This window comes from Aspergillus nidulans, chromosome IV (assembly GCF_000011425.1).
Source record: "Aspergillus nidulans FGSC A4 chromosome IV".
NCBI lineage: Eukaryota > Fungi > Ascomycota > Eurotiomycetes > Eurotiales > Aspergillaceae > Aspergillus > Aspergillus nidulans.
Genome location: NC_066260.1, coordinates 19,321 through 40,876, shown reverse-complemented (window position 1 = coordinate 40,876; position 21,556 = coordinate 19,321). Strand labels below are relative to the sequence as shown.

Below are 21,556 nucleotides of genomic sequence, written 5' to 3'. Positions count from 1 at the left end.
CTTCTTTGTCCGGCAGTTGATACGCTAGGGAATTGCCCTGTACTTTTGCTAGGCTACGCAGATCTAGCGTACATTACTATGCTAGTGGTAGAAGAATACGAATCAAGGGAATAGTCACAATGGCAGACTCGGAACGCATCTAACAACAGCCGGTATTGTTCCGACATGACACCGAGAAACAGCTGTTGATTTGTAGATACCAATATATCGAGACATGACGTAAAAAGATTGCGGGATTAATAGATTTGACATTGCCCGGCCGTTGAAGATCATGTAGATCGTGGACCGTCGGCGCCACTATGCAGACCCATTCGCGCCGAAGCGGAATCTACCGGATGATAAATGCCACAGCTCGTTAAGACTAGCTATATTAGACGTCCAACAGCTGCAGGAATGGTCGGTCAGGATTCAGACTTGTTGGGGTACTATATACGAGTAAGACATGACTCCCCTGTGCGAACCCCATACGACTTGGAAAAGAAGCTCTCAGATCCTTGGACGTATGGGGATTTTTCGGCACTTTCAACCTTGGCAGTTCTAGCTCAAAGAAGGGCATCCGAGCTACGTTGATTCAATGGGTTGGACCTGCTTGTGAGACTTCTTAAAGGCTGCTTTTCCATGTTTGAGCAGTTGACATTACGTTCGCAAGCCTACCCCTAAAAGACAACTCATACCACGAATCACACTTCATAAAGAAGACAGAATGATAGCCTCTATACCTCTGGTTATCGCTGCCCTAGCCACTACGTAAGCCATTTGCCCAGCCGGCAAGACTGACTCCTGAGCTGATGTTTCCAGTGCCTTTGCAGACCTTCACATTCAGGGTGTCTGTATCGATACCCCTGGCTCGGGAGTGGTAAGCCTTACTCATCTAAGCACCGATGGCGGAAGGGTCCACTTCTAACTGCTTATCAGGAAGTTTATAACAGAGTGGCCACCGAAAAGGCCTGTGAGGCTTATAAGAAACGAAACACCGGTAGTAATCAATGGGATCAATGCCCCGACTGTGTTTTGAAGAGTGAGCGGGACCTCTTGTACTATTGTGAGTCCCAGGGCCAGCATATTGGAGGTGACGAGTTGAACTACTATTGCAAGCAAAACGGTGCCGGAGATAGCGTTGCTTGGTAGAGGAGCCAAAGAGAGGCACATGGGAATCTGATGGCCTAGACATTTAGAATACTTCTGCCTGTGCATAGAAATTCTGTTCTTTCTGCGCCAAGTTGCATTAAATTACATGCTTCTATATATACGATGAAAAGCAGCTACCTGTTCATTCCTGCCCTGGCCAGTAATAATCAGGGTAGCATTTTATAGGATAGAGATTATTGCCTATCAAAGCAGTGATTTGCATACCTGGGTTGTTTGGGTTATTTAGGTTGGGTTAAATCATTTGCTAAACCTATGGATGGTTTTCTGTCCAGGTTGTCACAGTCCTACGTGCTGTGATATGAGCTAACATGATTACAGAGCTTCATCTAGGCACCAGTGCCCGGGATAAGCGTCGTGTGATTAGCCATTTATAGGTTGACATGGTAGGGTTTGAAGCCTTTACAATTCTGACTCTTCTATCAGATTTCACCACGTATTTTGTGCTGAGAACTCCCAGCACCAAACTTTCAAGGCATGATGTAAACACCATCATCACGCCAAAGCCAGCAACTGTTGCCAAAGTCTAGGCGACTTTGCTTCCATGACGATTGGCTCATTCCAAGGGCGTTGTCCAACTTGTATCCTTCACAAATCAATAATGGTATCGCTGTCAATGTGCTCTACGGCGAGCTGCTTGCTGTGATTGGCAGTTGCAACGATAGGGCCGTGGGTGAGTATCGAGCGTTTGGTAGGAGAGATGCCTTTTTTTTGACCACCTCGCGGAACCTATCGCCGAGAACCCAGTCGGGGGCACAAGTTGTGTCCTCTGACCTGCCGAACATCAGACTACCATCTCGTAAAATTATCTTGTTCTGCTCGGGCATTCTACGATTTCTCCGGCCTCGCTAAGAATTGTCCCACCTCCCCGTGCCCAAAGGAGCGAAGAAAGACCCTGCCAAGGAAAACCTCAGGCCTGGTGAAACCAAAATGCGACACGCCCGGTGGAGATAGTCTGAGGTAAATGCACGACCCCATATCTCAATAGCCACTCGCAGCAGTCAGTAGCCTCCTGGTGGGTTGCGGAATTACCTTTTCTGGAGCATAGACGACACGAGACCTGAGCAGAGGCTCGACAATTACCGAAACGGCCCTGCTGCCAGGTGATGACAGAGCACTCGGCGTACGGAAGACTGGACTGGGCGCTTTGGTTGTTTGTCGTTTCTTCCGAATGCGGTAGTCCTTGGGAGGAGATCATCGACTAAGTTCCGATCCTATAGATGACCACTATCAGGCGCTTGGGCGCATATAAAAGACTGGATAACGCCTTGGAAACCCTACCACAATACACACCTATGTGCGAGGGCGAGCCTTCATCCACAATGAAGTTTTCTCAGTTGATCCTGCCATTCTCCGCTGCTCTGAGCCTCGTAGGGTCCGGTGTAGCGACGCCAACGACAAAGCCAGTGAATCCCAGGGCATCGCGCCCTGCGAGAAACCTGCTGGCACACCTGGTCCGGAGTGCGGGCAACGGCACAACACTCTCGGGCCAACAAGAATTGAAGGATGCAGACTGGGTGACCGATAATGTGGGCTTCTCGCCGGTGATTCTAGGAGTTGACCTGATGGATTATTCGCCCTCACGCGTGGAGTTCGGGGCCGTGTCCACGTCTATCGAAGATGCCATCACATACGCGACGCAAGGGGGGATCATTACTATCTGCTGGCATTGGGGTGAGCTCAGCCATGACTGGATGACTGACGAGAGGCTAACGACACTTCTCACTCTAGGCTCTCCTTCTGGCACGTATAACACCACCGAGCAACCGTGGTGGTCTAATTTTTACACCGAGGCTACCTCATTCAACCTCTCCGCCGCCATGAACCCGGCTTCACGTGATTACAAGCTGATTCTCCGCGACATTGACGCCATTGCCGAGCAGCTGGCCCGGCTCAAGGACATCCCCGTTCTCTTCCGGCCTCTCCATGAAGCGGAGGGTGGCTGGTTTTGGTGGGGGGCGACCGGCGCCGAGCCCTGCAAGGCGCTCTACCGGCTGCTGTTCGACCGGTTGACCAAGAAGCATGGGCTGAATAATCTGCTCTGGGTGTGGAACTCGAAGGACCCGCTTTGGTATCCCGGAAATGAATATGTGGATGTCGTTAGTGTGGATGTGTACGCTGACAACGGCGACCACTCCTCCCAGCTGGAGGCGTACCAAGCCCTCCAAGGCCTGACAGGCAATTTTAGCAAGCTTATTGCCCTGGGCGAGGTGGGTAATATTCCGGATCCGGAGCTGATGCGGGAGGACGGTGCGCAGTGGGCATACTGGGTGACCTGGAATGGGGACTTCATTCGGGGAGAGACGAAGAACCCGATGGAATTTAAGAAGGCTGTTTACGCTTCTGAGTTGGTCTATACGCTGGACGAGATCCAGGGATGGAATTTGTAAGCGGGCCCAGTTCATTTAGTGGGGAAAAATCGTGGTCAATGTTTAGTGTGAGGATCCGTGGGCGGTATGAATTATATTAGCATTGTGTTTCTATATTATCCTGTTGAACTATATCGAGAGCCTCGGTAAATATTATCTTGTCGCTAACGACTGTTAAATTACATGATGAATCATTCAAATCTTAGCTAAAATTTACATCATCGCACCAAAAATATTCGATGAGCAAGCTATAACCTTCCCGCAGTTGGAGAAGCTGTTATACACACAGTACGAAGAACTGACGGCGGACGCACATTTCAGACGGAGACGGCTGAGCAAACCCATTAGAATTAGCAGGCGAGGCAGTGGGGAACAGTACAGCTATGCACTAACTACCAGACTTAGGTATACCATCTCTTCCGCGTCAACCGTCCGACATCCTGCTATACTATTACGCTGCGGTCATCAATTAGCGGCAGATACATAGTAGGTAGATCACAAAGCAATATTCTGGCATAACCATCGTGCCCCATTAGTTGGGGTAGCTTCGTTCACTTCCGAGGTCGAGTCAAAGGCTACCCAACATAGGTTTCGCAGTATACTCGTCGCCATTACCTCGAGCTTTATCAACTTTGTGCCAACAGACTAGCAGCTGCTCGCATCGCATCAACATCTGCACTACACCCTATCAACAATCAGCAGTGGCCGACCCATGGGATGTCCCATGCCATGCAAACCCTTCTGAGTCGGTAACTGACGGGACCGTGCTCAGCAGCCGAGGATGCATTGCCCTGACACCATTGCCTCCCTCTACCGCTTCGCATCCTCTGTCTGACAATGTAATAAGTGTTAGCAAGACCGGCCGCCTGACTCGCCGTCTCTGCCCACACAACGCTTTGATGGGTGGAATTGTTATTGGTCCAGTCACGGAAGGCAACGCCTACAGTGTGGAATGAGAATGTGCTAGCAATACCTGACTTTGCCCACCAGACAAGGCATACGATATTTTAACAGGGTGCGGTGACACATCCCAAGGTTTATAGTAACACTTTCACGCAATTTGTCCACAGCCGTGCTAGACAAACAGACTTTGCTCAAGAGAATGCCTCCCTTTTGCTTTGTTTGCCTCAGTTGTAGTTACTGTGGGAGGTGTGAATTATAGTGAGGTGAATGTTGCCTTTTGATGATGTGACTGAATTAAGATTAGGAATTATATCCTTGACTATGGAAATATAAGAATATTCATAAAAGTGACAAATGGACAAAATGAACATGAAGGATAGACCGGGCTAAATAATGCAATGATAAATAAGGAAATAAATGGTAAAACAAAAAGAGAGTGCGTGGTGAGAATTGTGACACAGGGAAAGTGACTGACAGCATATATCATGAAGATGGGTCTAACGAGTGACTCGACTAACCCACAGACTGGTACTTCCACTGCCACCAGAAGATTCGTCATGGCTTTTCAACGCTCGGTAAAGGGTCAACCCGACATCGTGCTCCTCTTTCGTGATATCAGCCAACTCAGATTTAAGACTGGTTGTAGTCTTCTTGACCTCTTCTCTCGAAATCGCGTTGTAAGGGGAACATTGCTGCGGTTTCCATTCTAACTCGTATATTGCCTTCTCTATAGATGCCTTACGGCGAGCCAGGGCATCTCTCTTTGCCTCTAGCACGTGGATGCGATCTCTGTCCCCTTGCTCGGTTGAGCACATCATGGGGGCCCTAGAGTTCGGGTCATTATCGGATGTTTGAAAAACAGTAGGGCTCCGAATGATTGTCTTTTCAGTAGCCCCGGGAACGAGTTCCACCTCTGTCATCACTGTAGACGAGTACTCAATAGCCATGCCGGTCTCTTTTGGGTTCGAGGTGGTAGCGATATGGTCAACGCCAGCGTCCCCTGTCAGACCAACATCACTTGACGATGTGTTTAAATCAGGGCTTGTCGTAAATGTGCCGACGTATAGAGTGTAAGGTCCTTGTAGTATATTTGTAGCCTGCTTCTCTAGCCCACTTGCCCATTCCATAATTTTGCTAGGTAGGCTTGTCTTCTGAGCCGCAAAGTCGACGTCACCGCTAGTGATCGTTGTGACAACTGACGGAGCTACACAAAGAGGACCTTTCTCTGGAGATGGACAGGTACAGGCCTTCAAGCGATCATTGCTGCGTGAGAAATGTATCCGGTTCGAAGGATGTTCCATTTTGTTCCCGCACATGAGGCTTTCCGGTAGTTGTCTGCTCGTTGCGTTCGACGACTCGGGAACATTAAGGGGGGGACTATCGTTAACATATGATAGCTCGCATTGCTCTTCAGACAGCATTCTTTTCGGCGGAACGTGGTCTTTCCCCCATGCAAGCATACTCGAACTGCGGGAACCCAATAGCTTGCCGATGGCTTTGACGTTTTGGAGGATTGCAGCATTTCCAGAAGCGCAGTCCTGCCTGGGTCTATGATGCTCCAATGAAGGCTCTTGTGATCGCTGATCAATGAGCAAGTTGTCACTGTTCCAAATATGAATGCGGCTGGGTGTATGGTGCAGACAGTTGGCTATCTTGGTAGTCATCATTTACCACATCCTTCCTGAGCAACGTTTTGCAGAATGAGTGGTACGCAAGGTGACTGGAATAATTGATTAAAGAGTATTTGCCCTCTACCTAGCGGTTCCTGGTGGACTCTTATGCTGGGACCAGTGTGAGGACAGTTCTTAGTGATGTATAGATGTACCATGTGATCGACCCACAGCATAGTAAATCTATTCCCAAATAACTTTGTTTGCGGAGTAAATGGAGTACAGCTCTTGTCCAAAGGTGCCATGACAGTGATGATTAAGACAACATACTGAACAGACAACGGCTGTTAAAAAGATGACTGAAGAGGTGCATGCCATTAAAGGAGATGTATGCGGCCAGAGGAGCTTTTAAGTACTGTATGCTGCTCTATCTTATATCTTTGCCGCTGCATCTTCAAGGTCTTGTCATTTAACATCCTCCTCCCCGACAGGACAGGCCCCACATGTCCTTGCAGTAGGTGCTGGAAGCTCAGCCACAGTGCAATTAAATAAGGGTCCAGAGTATACATGCGCCACCAAACACTCTAGGTAGCTAACGATCATTCATTATCAGTACCGGCCATTCCGGCCATCCTCTCTAATCATGGAACACATTTGACCAGATGACGCAACCAAAATAGATATCTACCTAAATAGACCGGTCAAATACATTAACTTAGCATAAATCTGGCAAGAAGTAAGTGAGCAAGGTTCATATTTGTAGCTGAAAGCAAATCACCTGTGGCGTGAGATCTATACCAGACACACATCAAAGGGGTCCGTAATTAGAGTTTGGTGGCCAGATTAAAGTGCAGATCCTGATACTGCGGCCCAAGACTTCGGGTCCTCCGCAGAACTTTATTGGCAAGGACAACATTAAGACGCTTATAATTAGAACCACAAGAGAGCTAAATGATCCACGGAACTCATGAGTAAGCCGAAGAAATGCTTACTAAATGCAGGTGCAAACTAACTACCAACTGCTACGAAGTTGAAGCGGCTTACCAAATAAAGATACATAGTACTTTCCAGCTAGAATTAGAATTCCAGTATAACTTCTTGGAGGATTTTAGTCATCTTGATCAGATTGTCAAGATTGACAGCTTGGCCCTGACACTATACGTCAGATTTTACTGAATGATGACTTTAGGTGAGCTGCGTCGAGGGTGTACGGCAGGCCATGCCAAGGAAAGCCACGCGTCTTTTTAAGGGTCCACAGACTGGACTAGATTTGTCTCCATCAATACCAGCAATTTAACTAAGTGAAATTAAGACGATCAGTTAGCATGGTTGGCGTTTGAGTTTCCGACGTTTCCGACTCTTCCGAATGCTACTCGTCCAGAGACGGCCGGTGGTCCGAACATTAGATTACTTTGTCATCAGAACTTTATATGGCCCTTGGGGTTAATTATGGTTGAGCCCCTCAATCGGTCACTAGAAGGACAGAAACTGGCGCACCTGTCTAGCCGGCCAGATGAGTTCCAGGTTGTACCTCGGTTGATACCCGTTTTCCCATACGTTGAAAGATAGATCAACAGCAGAGGCCTGGCCCGGCTTATTTCGCAAAGACTCTAACCATCACAATCTCAATGCAAAATTTCGTCAGATTTTTGTCAATGGCGTGAGCCGCCTTCACCCGAAAAGTTCAGTGCAAAGCAGAATACCAACATCCTGCGGGGGTAGGCCTTGACCATAAGAAAGTATACTCGATGGCTATATCGTTAAGGAAGACCATGGTAATTAGCTGAACCTTATAGGCTGCCCGCCACCCGACCCGCGCCGCCGCCCTTGATCTGCTGCATCTGCGTCCTTCCACCAAGTGAAGTACATGCCCCAAGTGCTTGCCAACCCTACCTTCATAAACAGCAATCCTGATCCTAACACAGGCAGCATTATATTGCTAACAAAAGTCCATTTGCCACCTCTCAAAGAGGCACTTAATGCCTGAAACAATAGCGCCAACAACATCGCACTGTTATCAATTTATGCTTCTCTGATCAGTTCACACCTTACCACCCCACTTCTGTAGATCAGTGATGATGAAGCAGACCCGTAAGACGGCCTTGACCTTCGAATAAATATCAATCAGGTTTTTGAAGTGGGTTAAATAAGGAGGCTTGTGAATAATATCTCTGGTTATTACCTTTTCACTTTGACTCTATGTGAGAGATCTCAACTTGGGCCCGATGTCAGACCTTTCCTTGGCACTCCTCTTTCTCAATTGACTCTTCTCCCATTGAATCCTTGCCCGGTTTGGAGTCGGTGAGAGCTTGACGACGGCTGATTGGGAAAGATCGAATCCCTTATACAAAGCACAATTGGCTTTTAACATCTGGACAACATGCGGGGTATGTACTTCAGGCTTTATGGGAGCGCTAATAAGCGCCAAGGCGAATATGAGCGTGAGCAGTAAGGGCTCCAATACCATGGCTAGGAACTAGCGTCAGCAGTAGCAAATTGTCTCTTACTCAAATGAAAGGTTGGTAAGGAGACAAGTTAAGAACTTATAAAATTCATAAGCAGGTGAAGCCACCATCTCTGGTCCTCTTCCGCTGCGCCAAGTCGTGACATCTCATCTGAGTACCTGAGACACACAGCGCATCAAGAGCATCCAGCTCTCTCTGTTTGGTTAATTTGCTGCGCCAGAAAGGGGGGCGACCGGCCTGTTACTGTGAAAATCAAGGCGGAGACTATGGAGGCTGGCGGAAATGAAGGCGAACTTACTGCAGAAATCCAGAGGTTTGGAACTTTGCAAAATCCATTATACAGCACTCATTTATGCCTCTGCCAGATACATTCACGCATCAACGTTCTCTGACTTGACAGTAGTGGCCAGGGACCGAAGTTTGGTGTGCACAAATTGATCTTCTGTGGGCAGTCAGATATGTTTCAGCCTTTCAACTACAACTCGGAAGTAAGTTGAGTTCTACGCCATTATAGAAATTGTGTCAAACTTCATTGACGCGTCAGGAAGTAACAGAGAACGAAATACGACTTGAAGATGACGATCCCAGGGTAAAAGCATTATTCACTTTTTCTATGGTTCCAACTACGATAAGTAGCAGCGGCTAGGGTCGACCGTCTCCAATGCTGTTTAGCATCAACTTTTATCAAAGCGGTGACAATATGGCATTCCTAACCTCAGTGCCTAAGCGAAGGAGAAGTTTTCAGTTGCTATTTGAGATCTGATGGGAACCAGATGACTTTCCCGTCGCTATTGAAGCGCATATTCCTACGAGTTCCGCAGATAGAGGCCTTGGAGATCTTGTTAGCACGTCTTTGGAACATATCGATGACTTGAAGAATGACAATTTCAAGCAAAAACCCGAGGGGAACCTCAGGGCTTCGCTGAACCTTGTACATAGCCAAGATCGTAAAATAATTATGACAACATATCGTTATCCCAGTGGTGCCAGTCTTGGAGCTTACAGAGTTCTGGGAAAGTCGACCCCTATCCTTTGAGAAGGTTAAACACTGTCCGTTATGTTCATACACTGTTGACTGGAGTCGTCATGTTAAGAAGTGATAAGACCCGAGGGCTTGTTTCGAGACGAATACCCTACGAGGTTTTACAACTCTAGACTGTTACTTTTTGAGCACGCTACCCAGCTTTGTCCTCAGTTGTTCGTATACATGGCTCTACTAGTTACCCCTGGAGCACTCTAACAATCGTGCTGCAACTCCAAACAACTTTGATCCGGTACTTTGCTTGATCGGCTCCGTGGCACCAAGTGGGCCGCTACGGCCGAGAAACCTTCCTTATTGAGTGTAGCGGCATTAACGTCGGTGTCGACCCAGAAGGTCCCAGAGGGTCATGTGGCCTGTCGGCGTAAGAGCGGCTGCGGCAGTACCTAGTTGATACTTGGCGCCTGCATCTTATCTTCCGGCTGAAAGTGGCTTTAATTCCTGATGGTGAAGAGCTCCAACACGCTGTGACCACGTGGGAAACTTTACCTGGGTATCAGTGACAAGAGCTACTAAGCTGACAAATATTGTAATACAGATTGGTCTTCTCACTTTCATGGTAACTGTGACCACTTCTATATTCTCTGGAAGAATTCAAAGATTCATGCAGGTGCTCAATTGCCCTTCTCCCGTTGCTGCGCTTGGCCTCAAGTTTATTTATCATCGGGTATGGAATGGGGCCAAGGATCAGTATATACGTCCTTTCTGGAGAAAGAATTATGACCACTAATGGGGTTTACAGATCTGGGGACCTTCATCGAAATCCCATCGTTGGGAGAAATTTAGTGTAATTCTATCGCTAGTCGTCTTCATTGTGCCCGCCTACTATACTTTTCTAGTATCATACCCTTTCTAGCTTCAGCTACAAACAAATATGTAGGAAGAACACTAGCGCTGACTGAATCAGCCAGCCTTGAGTCAGCTAGGGAAGGTTCAGGCCCAGGCACAATATTGCATGAGAGACGTATCACTTAACAAGAAAGGAAAATATTCATAGTGGTCTCGGCGCAAGATGCGGTCAAGAACCGCCCGAAGCTGGGTCTCGCAGTCCTCCAAGCCAGGAACCAATTCGGCCGGATCAGAACGCAGCCATCCTCTTCGACACCGCGCCTACCTGCCATTCCCGATAAATGTTTGCATAATCCAGTGCATAGCCGATACCATACGCGTTGATTCGGCTGCCCGTCGAATGGCCTATGTCCACCACAGCCTCCCGCCACGGCTCCCCGCCAACGCCGAAGAAAACACAGAACGACGCTTTACTCGCCAGATAATGCGTGGAAATCACCTTGCGCCCCGTCATGATGTCCAGTCGGGCGTGTGGCAGCCGGCTACCCGGGAACGTGCTGATCTGGGTGGTTGTTATTGGGTTCCCTACGAGCGGTGGTCTAGCAGTGGTCCTCATATCACCATGATCGCTACTGCCATTCTTTGGTGTTGGGCCAGCAATTTCCTCTGATGCATCATACCGTTGATTGTAGGCAATTCCCAGACTCTGCAACTCGACTTCAGTCTCTCCTAGTGCCTCATGGATCTTCAGGCGGCTCGCCGCACCCTCAGGACTCGCCTCGGCAATCCGTGCAAGCTGCCTCGCGCCCTCGTCTCCAGTGCTAGCTGACATGCCTAGGGCCTCCCACATGCGCGCATGTACTTGAATCCCATTATTCGACTCGCGCACGAGGACCGCGCCAACGGGTTACCGCTCCGCACTGTATGAACCGAGCAGTTCAGGGCCTGCGAGGCCTTCGGAGACATACGCGACTTTCCACGCGAGAGTGTACGCGTCTTGGAATGCGGTGTTGAGGCCGAGGCCAAAGGCCGGTGGGTGGCGGTGCGCTGCGTCGCCGAGTAAGATGTTCTCGCGAGGATAGCGATACTCTTCAGCAACGCTCTCGCGTACCGTCCACGGGTGGAATGCGAGGATTTCAATATCGACAGAGCCGTCGCCAATCAGCGCGTGCAGGAGCTTGACAAGCTCCGGACTGTTGTTCACCGTCATTCCATCTAGCGGGTTTCTCCCCTCTGGCCCGAAGCAGACGAGGGCCCATTCTGTCGAGGGGCGGACGACCCGGAGATGCGCCACGACACCTGGAAATATGGACCGGTCAGGCTGGAGAATGCAGTGCAGCCCTGCGACGCGGCTTCCTCTCCTGCTATTGTTGTGCTGGACGATATGGTCCAAATCCGCGCGGAAGAACACATTGCATGCCCTTTTCCCGCTGAGCTTCGTAATGAACTTGAAGTCGAGCGCGCGTGCGACGTAGCTCCGCGCTCCATCTGCGCCAAAGAGGTATTTCGTCTGTATCGTATAGGTTTGTTCTGTGGTGTGGTCGAGGACCCTGCAGATGACCACTCTGTCTGCGGCGGCATTTGAGACTGTAGAGACACGTTCGATATTGGTTAATTCGCATGAGAAACGCGCTAGAACCCATGCTGGGACGATAGTTGAAGCGATCCCGGCTCGTGGTTTGACTGGGCGATGTCAACGTACTAATACGGCGAGATCGTTGTAGTGGTTGCCTGCCCAGCTATCGTGTCAGCACTGGCTTTCACACATGGAGAACCCTATTGGCGTCGACGGCATAGAAGTGTATTTCGATGGAGTACCATGCTTCGCGGACGCGCACCGAATCCCAGAACTCTAGTATAGTCCTCACCAACCATGCTGCGGCACCGGCGGAGAGAGGTACTCGGCGCCGCGTGTAGCTCGCTCGAGAACGGCTCCTTCAAGGCCTATGTCGCGGAGGCATTCTGAGGGCTGGTTAGATAATGTAATTCCTAATGTCCTCATACATATACAACACGGAATTGAAATGTTGTTAATGGTAGTTGTTTGAGCTTACCAAAGGCAAATGGGTTGAAGCCGTGTGCTCGCATAACGAACAGCAGTTCGCTGTCCACCACACGCGAGATACCCACTCGAATGTGAGCCACGTATCCAAATCCACCCCTTGATGCTTTACAGCCTCTAAAACTATCTACAGCCGTCGCCGTCGAGTTGATTACGGGACACTAAAATCTCAGTGCACCGAGCATGTTACAGCTGTGATTAGTTGTACGCTGAGTCCTTCCGCTGATTCCCCCTTGGACACCTAGCTTTGCCCCTAAATCATGAAAGGGGCTAGCTAGGATTTGTATTCCAACGTTTACTCTACTGACTCTAGACAAGTGATACATATAATATGTGTATCCCTTGTACAATGTACAGAGTCAACAGCAAACAATATGTAGATTCTTTTAGGGAGTAAGTATCAGGACCTTCTTGATCAGGCATCAGGATCACTGCCGAAGGCAAAACCCTGCTTACCCGCTGAAGCCTTGCGCTTTCCCCCCGGAACGCTACCTCCGGGGACATTGTTTGCTCCTACCATTCCGTGTTTCGGGAGCTGGATCCGAATGTACTTACACGACACAGCTCTTCACGCTCGGTAATGGAAGTAGGTTTGTAGCGCATCTCACGTCGTGGCCAGGACGCTTAGACTGAGGAGGCTTCAAATACACGCCTTTATAGGCCAATGCGTCAGATGAGGTCATACCAGAGAACGGAGACCGAGGACATACAAAGATCAATAATAAATGTGAGGGCCACGCTATACATGATATTGACTGGCACACACACCTCTATACGGTGCCGTAGTTCTAGAGCGGGGTGCACGAAATTGCGAGAACGAAAAGCACAGCAAGATGTAATCAGTGCTATCGGAAACAGCAGGAGGCTCAGCTCCACCGAACAGCCGCGCTACTTCGGATACGAAGGACGTAAAACCGATTTAGTTCATGTCAAAAGGGTGCAAAGGTCATTGACGGTTTGGAAAATGCGTTGAACCGCTGATATCAACTTATTCGTCCAAAATACGCTGCCAGAGAGCAACGCACAAAACAAGATCAGAGCGCAATAAGATGCGGTTTTTTTCAGGCCGAAGTCTAAGGTAGGCAGGTGATAGGGGTAGAACCAAAACTGGCCCCAAGATGGATCCATACAAGGCCTGCAATGATGACCAAGGCCATGTCGCCTCGCCACAAAAAGGGCAAACCTTGGCTGACCCAGGCAAGGCTAGTAGTGTAGTCACCTCAGCCGCAATTAGTCATAGTGGTTGCTCACGTCCATAACCGCGCTATCACCACGACTATGCAATAGCTGAGAGGAAGTAATAAACACCCAGGATACCAGTGGGTCATGAGCAATTGGGCCGTGAACAGCAAGCGAACTGACTGCAGTCCCGGACTGTATTAACATCAAACTTTATAAAGAAAGTTTCGAGACCAAACGCTGCTTTGGTGGTATTGCTATTGCCATTCAGTTTGCTCTCACAGTTAATTCTCCCTACATCCTCCTTAAAGAATCTGTAACGTTATCCTGATACTGTTCAACGAGGCGGCAACTTGTTGCTTGGTACTGTATTTTCAACCACATGCAGGGGCAGGTTTTCGTGATGCAGATGGTGCTGACGCTGATGGTGGGTTCAACATTGGATATGCGGTGAAAAGAGTCTTTGCTGCGGGAACAATGCCAAACTGGTAATCTCGTACGTTTGCACATTCCCACGTATGATAATCCCACATCATCAGGTCTGTGTCATTATTGGACCACTATCTCGCTCGCTACGACGGCAAGTTTCTCCCCGGCCTGACTTTTTCAATAACGTGCCACATCCCCACCGTCAATGGAAACAGCAACCATCTCACAGACGGTGGCAACACGACGTTTGGTACTGAGATACATAGAGTTATCGATAATGTTATTGATCAGGCCCCGCAAGCAATGCGTTCTGTTCTGTCATGGACTGTCTCCCTCTCTGTATCCCCCTCGTATGGTACCTGCTTTATTGGATCATCTAGGCAGCTCGCCAGTTGCTGCCCCAGGCGTTCCGACGGCTGCCCGCGCAGCACTGTTCTGAGCACCTTACACCTATTTAGAACTCTGGTAACTCAGCTGATTGCCCTGTCGGGCTTTGGGTCGGTTGAAATATCCAATACAATGGATTATTGAGGGGTCCGACCTAACCCAATTCCTGGCGAGTTGGGGTGGGTTTAACAAGACTAATATAATATCCTTTTTATGGTCTATACAGCCAATAATAGCCAACCCTCCTTCTTGTGATGATTTTAGCTGGAATTAACACAAACTCAGGGCATGGTGGCTGATAGAAGTTAGATGACCGCGCCAGCAGGCAAGAAAGTAGTTGGGCGGGCAGCTCGCTTACAACCACGTTAGCTGTAGGGCCGTTGGTTGATACAAGTTGGGTACATGAAATCACGATCAGGACAATGCGAGGTCTTGACCAACGTTTTCTTGATATTGATAGTCAAGTTTCAAACTCTTATGGACTAGGCTAAAAAAGCTGTAATTCCGCATACACTGCGAAGGGACCGTAATTCATTACTCTTCTCTATTGTAAAGATATGAACCCTAGATATTAGAGGGTAGAGCTTATGATCCTGCGCCAGCTCAGTGTGGCAGGCCAGTGGGCGTCCGTTGTTGCCATGCCGAGGTGGATGGTAGTGACCGCTCACTACGTGCATCCTTCTGGCTCTATCACCCAGCTTGGCCTGGCAGGCGCCCTATCCTATTGTAAAGGAACCACTGCGAGATAAATAGTCGCTGCTGGCGGCTCCGCCGCAGAATCGGGGCCCTGGATGCCAATACTTGGTAATGATGCGGGCTAAATACATACAGCTTATATCAAATGGTTAAATAGTAGCATGAGGTAGCGGGGTCTAGCCGCTAGCACGGACTTGGCACCTTAGGGCTTACGAGGGAATCCCTAAGAAGCGCAGGGTGGGTCTGCGAACTCTGTCGCGACAACGTACTGTATGGCCCGGAACCCAGACACCACCCCCTGTCTCGTAGCTAACGGTGTAAGCCTCAGCCCAACGCTCAACATACAGTAACCTTTTATGGAAAGTCTCGGCCGTTCTATTGCTACGAAAAATACCGACTGTGTGGATGTTCGGGGACAATGGCTGCAGCTGAGAGAGGACAAAAATGTATATAAGGACAGGTTTGCCGCTGGATAAAACCAACAACCTCACAATCTTTTCTTCAAGTCCAAAACTCACTTCCATCCGCTCCTTTACTGCAACCCAAAATGCGCTTCGCTCCTTTCCTCCTGCTGGCCTCCCTGGCTACAGCCAGTCCACTCCTTGACACCAATACTGAGGTGACTGATATCGACGTCGTTACCAGCCTCAAGGATCTGAAACCCGTTGCTGAGCTCGTCAACGACTCCAACGTTCTCGAAGCCCGCGGCTCAACCCCCTGGCACAACTGCAAGTGCTTCAATGGATACATCACCGACGAGAATTACTCCGGCGTCTACGAGAAAACTCTCGCTTACGAAGGCAACTGGTACTGGGGGATCCCAGATGTTCCTCAGGGCTATGGAGTGTACTTCGAGGGTCCCTCCAAGTACTTCCTCACCGTCGAGGTGGTGGGCAAGAACTCGCAGCTCTTGACCAAGAATCGCGTCGGGAACATTATCCACCAGCTCAAGGTCGCTCGAGGCGATAAGCAATGCGGAACCAAGCCTGTTGTTTGCTGGACCAAGGGCGAGAATGAAATCAAGGCCTATGTTAAGGAATTCTAAGGGATATGCTACTTATATTGGGTAAATCTGATCGGGTTTCGTTTCGCTCCCTAGATGGAGGCAATCACGATCTTGTGTGCCCTACATTCGCAGCTTTGTTGCAAGGGCTAGGTATGGTCGATAGGGGTTGTGTGGGAGATGCGTTTTTCTTTTCTCTTTGGTACTTTTCTATCTGTGCCTTCTCTCTTTATTACTGATAAGGAAACGTCATGTAAAGCTCGTCCCCGTACGGGATAAGTCTACTCATGACTAATGCCACTTATTATCCGATTTCTAACCCCTGAGAATCTGACCAGTCAATGTATCGTAATTGAGAGCAAGCAAGAAGATATCTATCGCCATCAAGATAGAGAATTAATTATGAGGATTAATCATCATATGGTGTCCCAATCCTTAGTAGGCTACGTTTGTATAGTTGATACAATTTCTCTTGCCCTTTCCCCTCTGAGCTTCCACAACAAATAGGTATTCCAGAAATGCCGTTTTCCTACCGTTACATCATCAGTAATTGACCTTGCAATTATCTGGGCGTGAGATTCCTGGACACCTACAAAGAATCTCATGGATGGTGAATAATCACTGCGCCCCCCTTCGGCTAAAGGTATGAATGAACTGACTTGCCAGCAGATATAATAAACGCTCAACATCGGGTGTTCCGGCATGCTGCATTCCCACCCTTTGATGTCTTTTTCTCGATAGCCCGTGTGCAGCTTTGCACAAAAGCGTTGGAAGAGGAAGGTCCATTCATTTGGGTCAGTTCGTCCTCGACTCCCAGATATCCTACCAGACACCTTGTTGACGTCTTCAGATACTGGTGGATGTGAATTTACTGTTACCACGTCAATGTTAGGGGCACCGTACGGGAATCGCGGCCTCCTACTCCCGGTGTGCCGTTTACTCAGTTCCTCCCAATGCCATACACTAGACTGACATTTTCAACCGTGCAGACGACTCTGAGAAGCACCCTTAGCGTCGCAAATGACCTTCTCCCCATCGCCAAGCCAACTTGCGCCAGAATCACTTACTCCACTGCCATGGCGCCAGGCATATCAGGCTATACAATCTTGAAGCCTGCAATCATGAAACTGATCGAGTTCATCGAGTTCATCGCGGCCTTACACCCCTCCAGCTTTTGCAGCCGCTCTGCAATTCAGGGTTACCTGCGACCGCCTTCCTGCCAGAACGGCTAGGCTCATGATCACATGCAACATAGGAAACTCATATTCATTGACTTTACAGCTTGAACCGTGCTGCCGTACATTAAGACTTTAGGCTTTGTATCAGTGCCTACAGACGGCAGTAGCTATCTATAAGGCAATGATCATTATCAATGCTTACTACGACTGAGAATGTACTGCTATCGTTCTGAGCCCCACGTTGGCAAAACTACTGACAATTGTGCGGTTTGCTTTTCTCCTCCTTGCCAAGTATTTGGAGTGTGAAATTTTAGTGTAATGTAGTAGTCAAAGTCCATTGTTCTCTGGAATACCTTCCTCTTCCAGTCTCTTGATAGCACAAAGCTGCCTAGAACTTGTTATTTGCCAGAGCAGGGTCCAAAACTCTGCATTGGATAATTGCTATAACGCCATATCATGCACAGGCTCTGCCCCCACCAAATCATATAATATCTGGCCAGTTCGCTGATACATGGCAATATGGGCCGTATTTGACCAGACATCTTTGTCAGTAGTAATATATAGGTAAGAAAGTATTAGTACTAGATTGGGGTTCTTTAAAACCAGCAGTCGGCGAGTTGCTGTATTACTGGGAAACATCTTTAGTAAGTAAACAACCCTTCTGGCATCTTCTATAGAAAGCTTGCCAAAGCCGATGGCGTCGCATGAAGCATAGTCTAGGTAATCAGTACATAATTAACGTGATAGCATCTCTACTAATATGAACAGTTTTTCTTTGAAATATCTAATAAATTCTATACCTGGTAAGGATGTCTGGTAGCTGTGTTGTCTTAAGATACTGTATCTTGTACACCTTGTGATAACTTCCTTTTCTGGGCTTAGAGAGGGCGTGATCAATGACATTATTAAGGGTGTTATGAGAAACATCATGGAGAAGAGTAGTGACTTGTCCTTCAATTATAGCACCAACTATTCGCACAAGTATAAATGCACCGACAAATATTCAAGCTGTGTAACCCGCGGTGTCAGGCCCATGAGTCTAGTAACTCCATGCTGACAGATGCCTTTCAGCCGCTGCAGCTCCGGGCTTTGAAGAAGCTCTACGAGAACTGGCTCATGGACCAGAACCTGTCCATATATTTCAGCTCAGATCAAGATGCTATGATTCTCGATGAGTTGGTATTTCTGGAAGACGCCGGCACTGGTAGGAGATGACATCTCTTTTGGACAGATATGTATTGACAGAAACGACCAAGCAAGATGATCGGGAAAAAGTTATGTACATGGTCGACAAAGGAGCTTGAGACAGGTTGAGGAATCGCAAGCCATTGGTTTTGTTAACCCCGCCCGTGAAAATACACCAAGAGTTCAGTTAAATTAGATCCTGAACAATGTATTCGGTTTTGATATTTTTGACCAATTAAAAGCCTGGCGGGGCAGCCGGCTGGGTTGCCAACAGGTTTAAATAGGTGAGTCACTGGTTTAGCTACATATTTGCGCTAAATACAGTGTTTCAGATAAGTCATTAGAAGCAAGCACAATCAAAATAATATCCAACATGAGTGGTGGGTAACTATTGGTCCTAGAGACACTAATATGGAAAAGTAGACAGACTTAACTGATGTCTTTCCCTTTATCTTTTAACCCTCTTGTCAGCAAAGGGCTGAAATACCCTCGCTTTTTCTTCCCATCCCTCCACTATCTTAAGCCCAATCATAGACGTTTCAACAATGTACGCGATCGCAGAACGAAAATCAGCCACAAAAAAAGCTGCCTGGATTGATGGGTTGAGTCGGCCGCCGGGTTATCCCACTCCCTCTCCACGTCTGTCCGTCACATATAATCACGGGGCAGCGGGGCAAGGCCCTGTAGATTATGACGGTGATGTTAGCATGGGCCTCGAGCCAGTAGATTGCAACAAGACTGACAAGTTAATTACACAGCTGAATTGTTTCATTTTTATCATATTCTCTAACCTCAGGGCCAAGAGCAGAAGCAGGCGAAGACCAAGGACTCCCCAATAGCAGAACTATCGTCGCCCTTGCTGCAGAATGGCAACCAAGAACTATCGCGCTGATCGGATGCGGTTGGTCGACCCACCCGTTGTTTTTCAAGCCCAAAACAATCTTAACTAACAAGAAAACCTTCCACATCGTTCTAGGTGTCCTGGGCTCTGCAGTCCTTACTGGTTTCCTCCGCCACATCCGCGCTGCGCGAAGCAATGCACCGGAAAAACATCTCCGCTTTATTGTCACTACTTGCACTGCCGAATCAAAAACGCACCTGCACAAGCAGTTCTTGCAAGATGCAGACCGCATTTCCTTCGTCAGTGGCGGGGGCAAGGCGAACGTGGTCGCGATGCAAAGCGCCGATGTCGTGTTCTTGGCCTTCCCTTCTTCTCTTGCCTCTACCATCTTATCTAACGAACATGACCTTGCCAGTGACCTTGCCAATAAACTTGTTGTCAGCCTGCTAAGAGATGTGAGTACGACGGAGATTGATATTCTGATTGATCCGCAATGGCCTGATAGCAAAACATCTGGAGGTTGCCCGCCGCCGATTATTGTGAGTGCTGCGCCGTACCCTGGTGAGGGCTTGAGGATTGTTCGGAGAAGCAGCCTACAATTTATCCCAAAAGACGCGAGTAATACCTTGCATTGGCTTTTCGCGATGGTTGGGACACTTGATGACAAGAAGAAGACTTAGACGGATTTCTCAATAATCCGCCTGGAAACAACCAGGGGCTCCTCTGCGAGGCAAGAGACCCGATATCAGGCCGGTCCATAGGGAAGCCATTGCGGCCAGAGCCTCCTAGTCGTTATGTAGTCAGCTTGCTTTCATCGGCTTTAGGTCCCGGATGAAGTATCGAACCTGTTTTTGTACGCTGTGAGGCTTCGCTTGCTGTCAAAATGCTGTTCTTTTCGGGGCATTGCTGGCGTTGGCCTCTCTTATTCCCATCAAGGGGTGCCTCGTCCTTCGACAGGCACCGCTGCTCCCGGCACCACGGACAAATGCAGCCAATGGCTACAGTACTCGCCTAGCATGAGATGGCGCATAGATAGAGCAGCTGTATGATATGACAGATGCCCAGTTTGCGAAATGATTGCGTACCCCGCCTTCCCCCATTACTGCACACCATCACTAACCACACTTGCTACGCTAGAGCCCCATCGTTACCAAACCGGTAGCAGCGACAAATGTGATCTCCTCCCAGAGTTATACTACTTTGTCCAGATCAGCTTCAGTACCATCTCTGTAAGCTTGGCCAGCCTCTACCACATCCGAGACGGGAGCAGGCTGTGCTCAATATTTTTTTCAAACTACAACTCAAATGCCAATGTACGGCACTGAAACATTTTTGTTGGCTCTTCCAAAGCGACCGCAGGCGCTGTGACTGACGATTTCTAATCGACTCAGAAAAGGTGGGTTATCAGTAATGATTGTCATGCTCCTAGAGATAGTGGATCACAGAAGTACATTGTCCAACCCAGAGGTTTTTCAGATGGATATTTGGCTTCTACGTCCAGTCATATGGCATGTTGCATGGCAACCGGCGCTGGCTCAGATGGCGTATTCATATTCATCAAACAAGCCATATGACGTCTATTAAGGAACCAGGCTTGGGGGACAGATATAATTCATACTCATACTGAGAGTATGGAATTGTCCTGTCCACTTAAGCTGACTTTCCACCTGGCCAGGTCTGTTGGCTGGGGAGCTGGGAAACTGGGAGAGGCGGGGTTGGCAATCGAGTGAAAGCTTGGATTGATAGGGAGACACTCCGCACTCGCTACTGGTCATATATTCTGCGCTAGCTACTTGGACGGGTGTTCAGATTCGCTAGCCGGTTAATGGTATGGTATGGTTGTCTCATAAGGAGGACCCACCACCAGAAATGAACACTAAGAAGCTCTTTCGGCAAGGTTGAGCAAGCGAAGTCGCCTCCGCAGGATTCCCATAAACCTAGGTAGTTCTAGATCCACTTTGAATGCAGAAGAAGCTTTCACCGTCTTGATATCGTTCTCAAACTCGAGACCGGCCCGTGCATCTCCTCGTCGCTCTACCAGCATCCTTGACTGCGAGCACAGAGTGCTTGCTCAGGTATTCACATTTGCGGCCGAATTTCTTTGTCGTCAGAGGCTGATAGTCTCCATGTGTGATTTGTGCCCCCTTAGTAAAGCTCATGTCAATCAGATCAGAACTTACAATGACGTGGAGGTGTGCTGGTCGGAAAGGATGACGATCCATTAATACAGCAGCTTGCCCACAGGGCCTTTGTTCCTGTTATCTAAACCCCATTA

The 21,556-nt window shown here is 48.5% G+C and overlaps 8 protein-coding genes across 8 annotated transcripts, besides 1 other annotated feature; 5 read left to right on the top strand and 3 right to left on the bottom strand.

Annotated features, from left to right (window-relative positions):
- Positions 1 to 21,556: part of a sequence feature (contig 1.128 1..280307(-1)) that runs on past both edges of the window.
- On the top strand, positions 704 to 1,128 carry ANIA_07412 (uncharacterized protein; the record flags this gene model as incomplete). The annotated part of the gene is made up of 3 exons (XM_675589.1): positions 704 to 747; positions 799 to 856; positions 916 to 1,128. The coding sequence occupies 3 exons, from the start codon at positions 704 to 706 to the stop codon at positions 1,126 to 1,128; spliced, it is 315 nt and encodes a 104-aa protein (XP_680681.1).
- ANIA_07413 (protein manE) lies at positions 2,469 to 3,536 on the top strand (the record flags this gene model as incomplete). The annotated part of the gene is made up of 1 exon (XM_675590.1): positions 2,469 to 3,536. The coding sequence occupies one exon, from the start codon at positions 2,469 to 2,471 to the stop codon at positions 3,534 to 3,536; it is 1,068 nt and encodes a 355-aa protein (XP_680682.1).
- ANIA_07414 (uncharacterized protein) lies at positions 4,726 to 6,082 on the bottom strand (the record flags this gene model as incomplete). The annotated part of the gene is made up of 2 exons (XM_675591.1): positions 4,726 to 4,737; positions 4,937 to 6,082. 2 exons carry the CDS (start codon positions 6,080 to 6,082, stop codon positions 4,726 to 4,728), a joined length of 1,158 nt encoding a protein of 385 aa, XP_680683.1.
- Positions 10,220 to 12,887, bottom strand: ANIA_07415 (uncharacterized protein; the record flags this gene model as incomplete). Its single annotated transcript, XM_675592.1, has 8 exons — positions 10,220 to 10,237; positions 10,380 to 10,394; positions 10,647 to 11,182; positions 11,243 to 11,908; positions 12,194 to 12,283; positions 12,376 to 12,544; positions 12,692 to 12,724; positions 12,840 to 12,887. 8 exons carry the CDS (start codon positions 12,885 to 12,887, stop codon positions 10,220 to 10,222), a joined length of 1,575 nt encoding a protein of 524 aa, XP_680684.1.
- ANIA_07416 (uncharacterized protein) lies at positions 15,622 to 16,119 on the top strand (the record flags this gene model as incomplete). The annotated part of the gene is made up of 1 exon (XM_675593.1): positions 15,622 to 16,119. The coding sequence occupies one exon, from the start codon at positions 15,622 to 15,624 to the stop codon at positions 16,117 to 16,119; it is 498 nt and encodes a 165-aa protein (XP_680685.1).
- Positions 18,306 to 18,559, top strand: ANIA_11559 (uncharacterized protein; the record flags this gene model as incomplete). Its single annotated transcript, XM_050611854.1, has 2 exons — positions 18,306 to 18,459; positions 18,501 to 18,559. The coding sequence occupies 2 exons, from the start codon at positions 18,306 to 18,308 to the stop codon at positions 18,557 to 18,559; spliced, it is 213 nt and encodes a 70-aa protein (XP_050467833.1).
- Positions 18,814 to 19,961, top strand: ANIA_07417 (uncharacterized protein; the record flags this gene model as incomplete). Its single annotated transcript, XM_675594.1, has 2 exons — positions 18,814 to 18,820; positions 19,417 to 19,961. 2 exons carry the CDS (start codon positions 18,814 to 18,816, stop codon positions 19,959 to 19,961), a joined length of 552 nt encoding a protein of 183 aa, XP_680686.1.
- Positions 21,158 to 21,503, bottom strand: ANIA_11560 (uncharacterized protein; the record flags this gene model as incomplete). Its single annotated transcript, XM_050611853.1, has 2 exons — positions 21,158 to 21,331; positions 21,462 to 21,503. The coding sequence occupies 2 exons, from the start codon at positions 21,501 to 21,503 to the stop codon at positions 21,158 to 21,160; spliced, it is 216 nt and encodes a 71-aa protein (XP_050467832.1).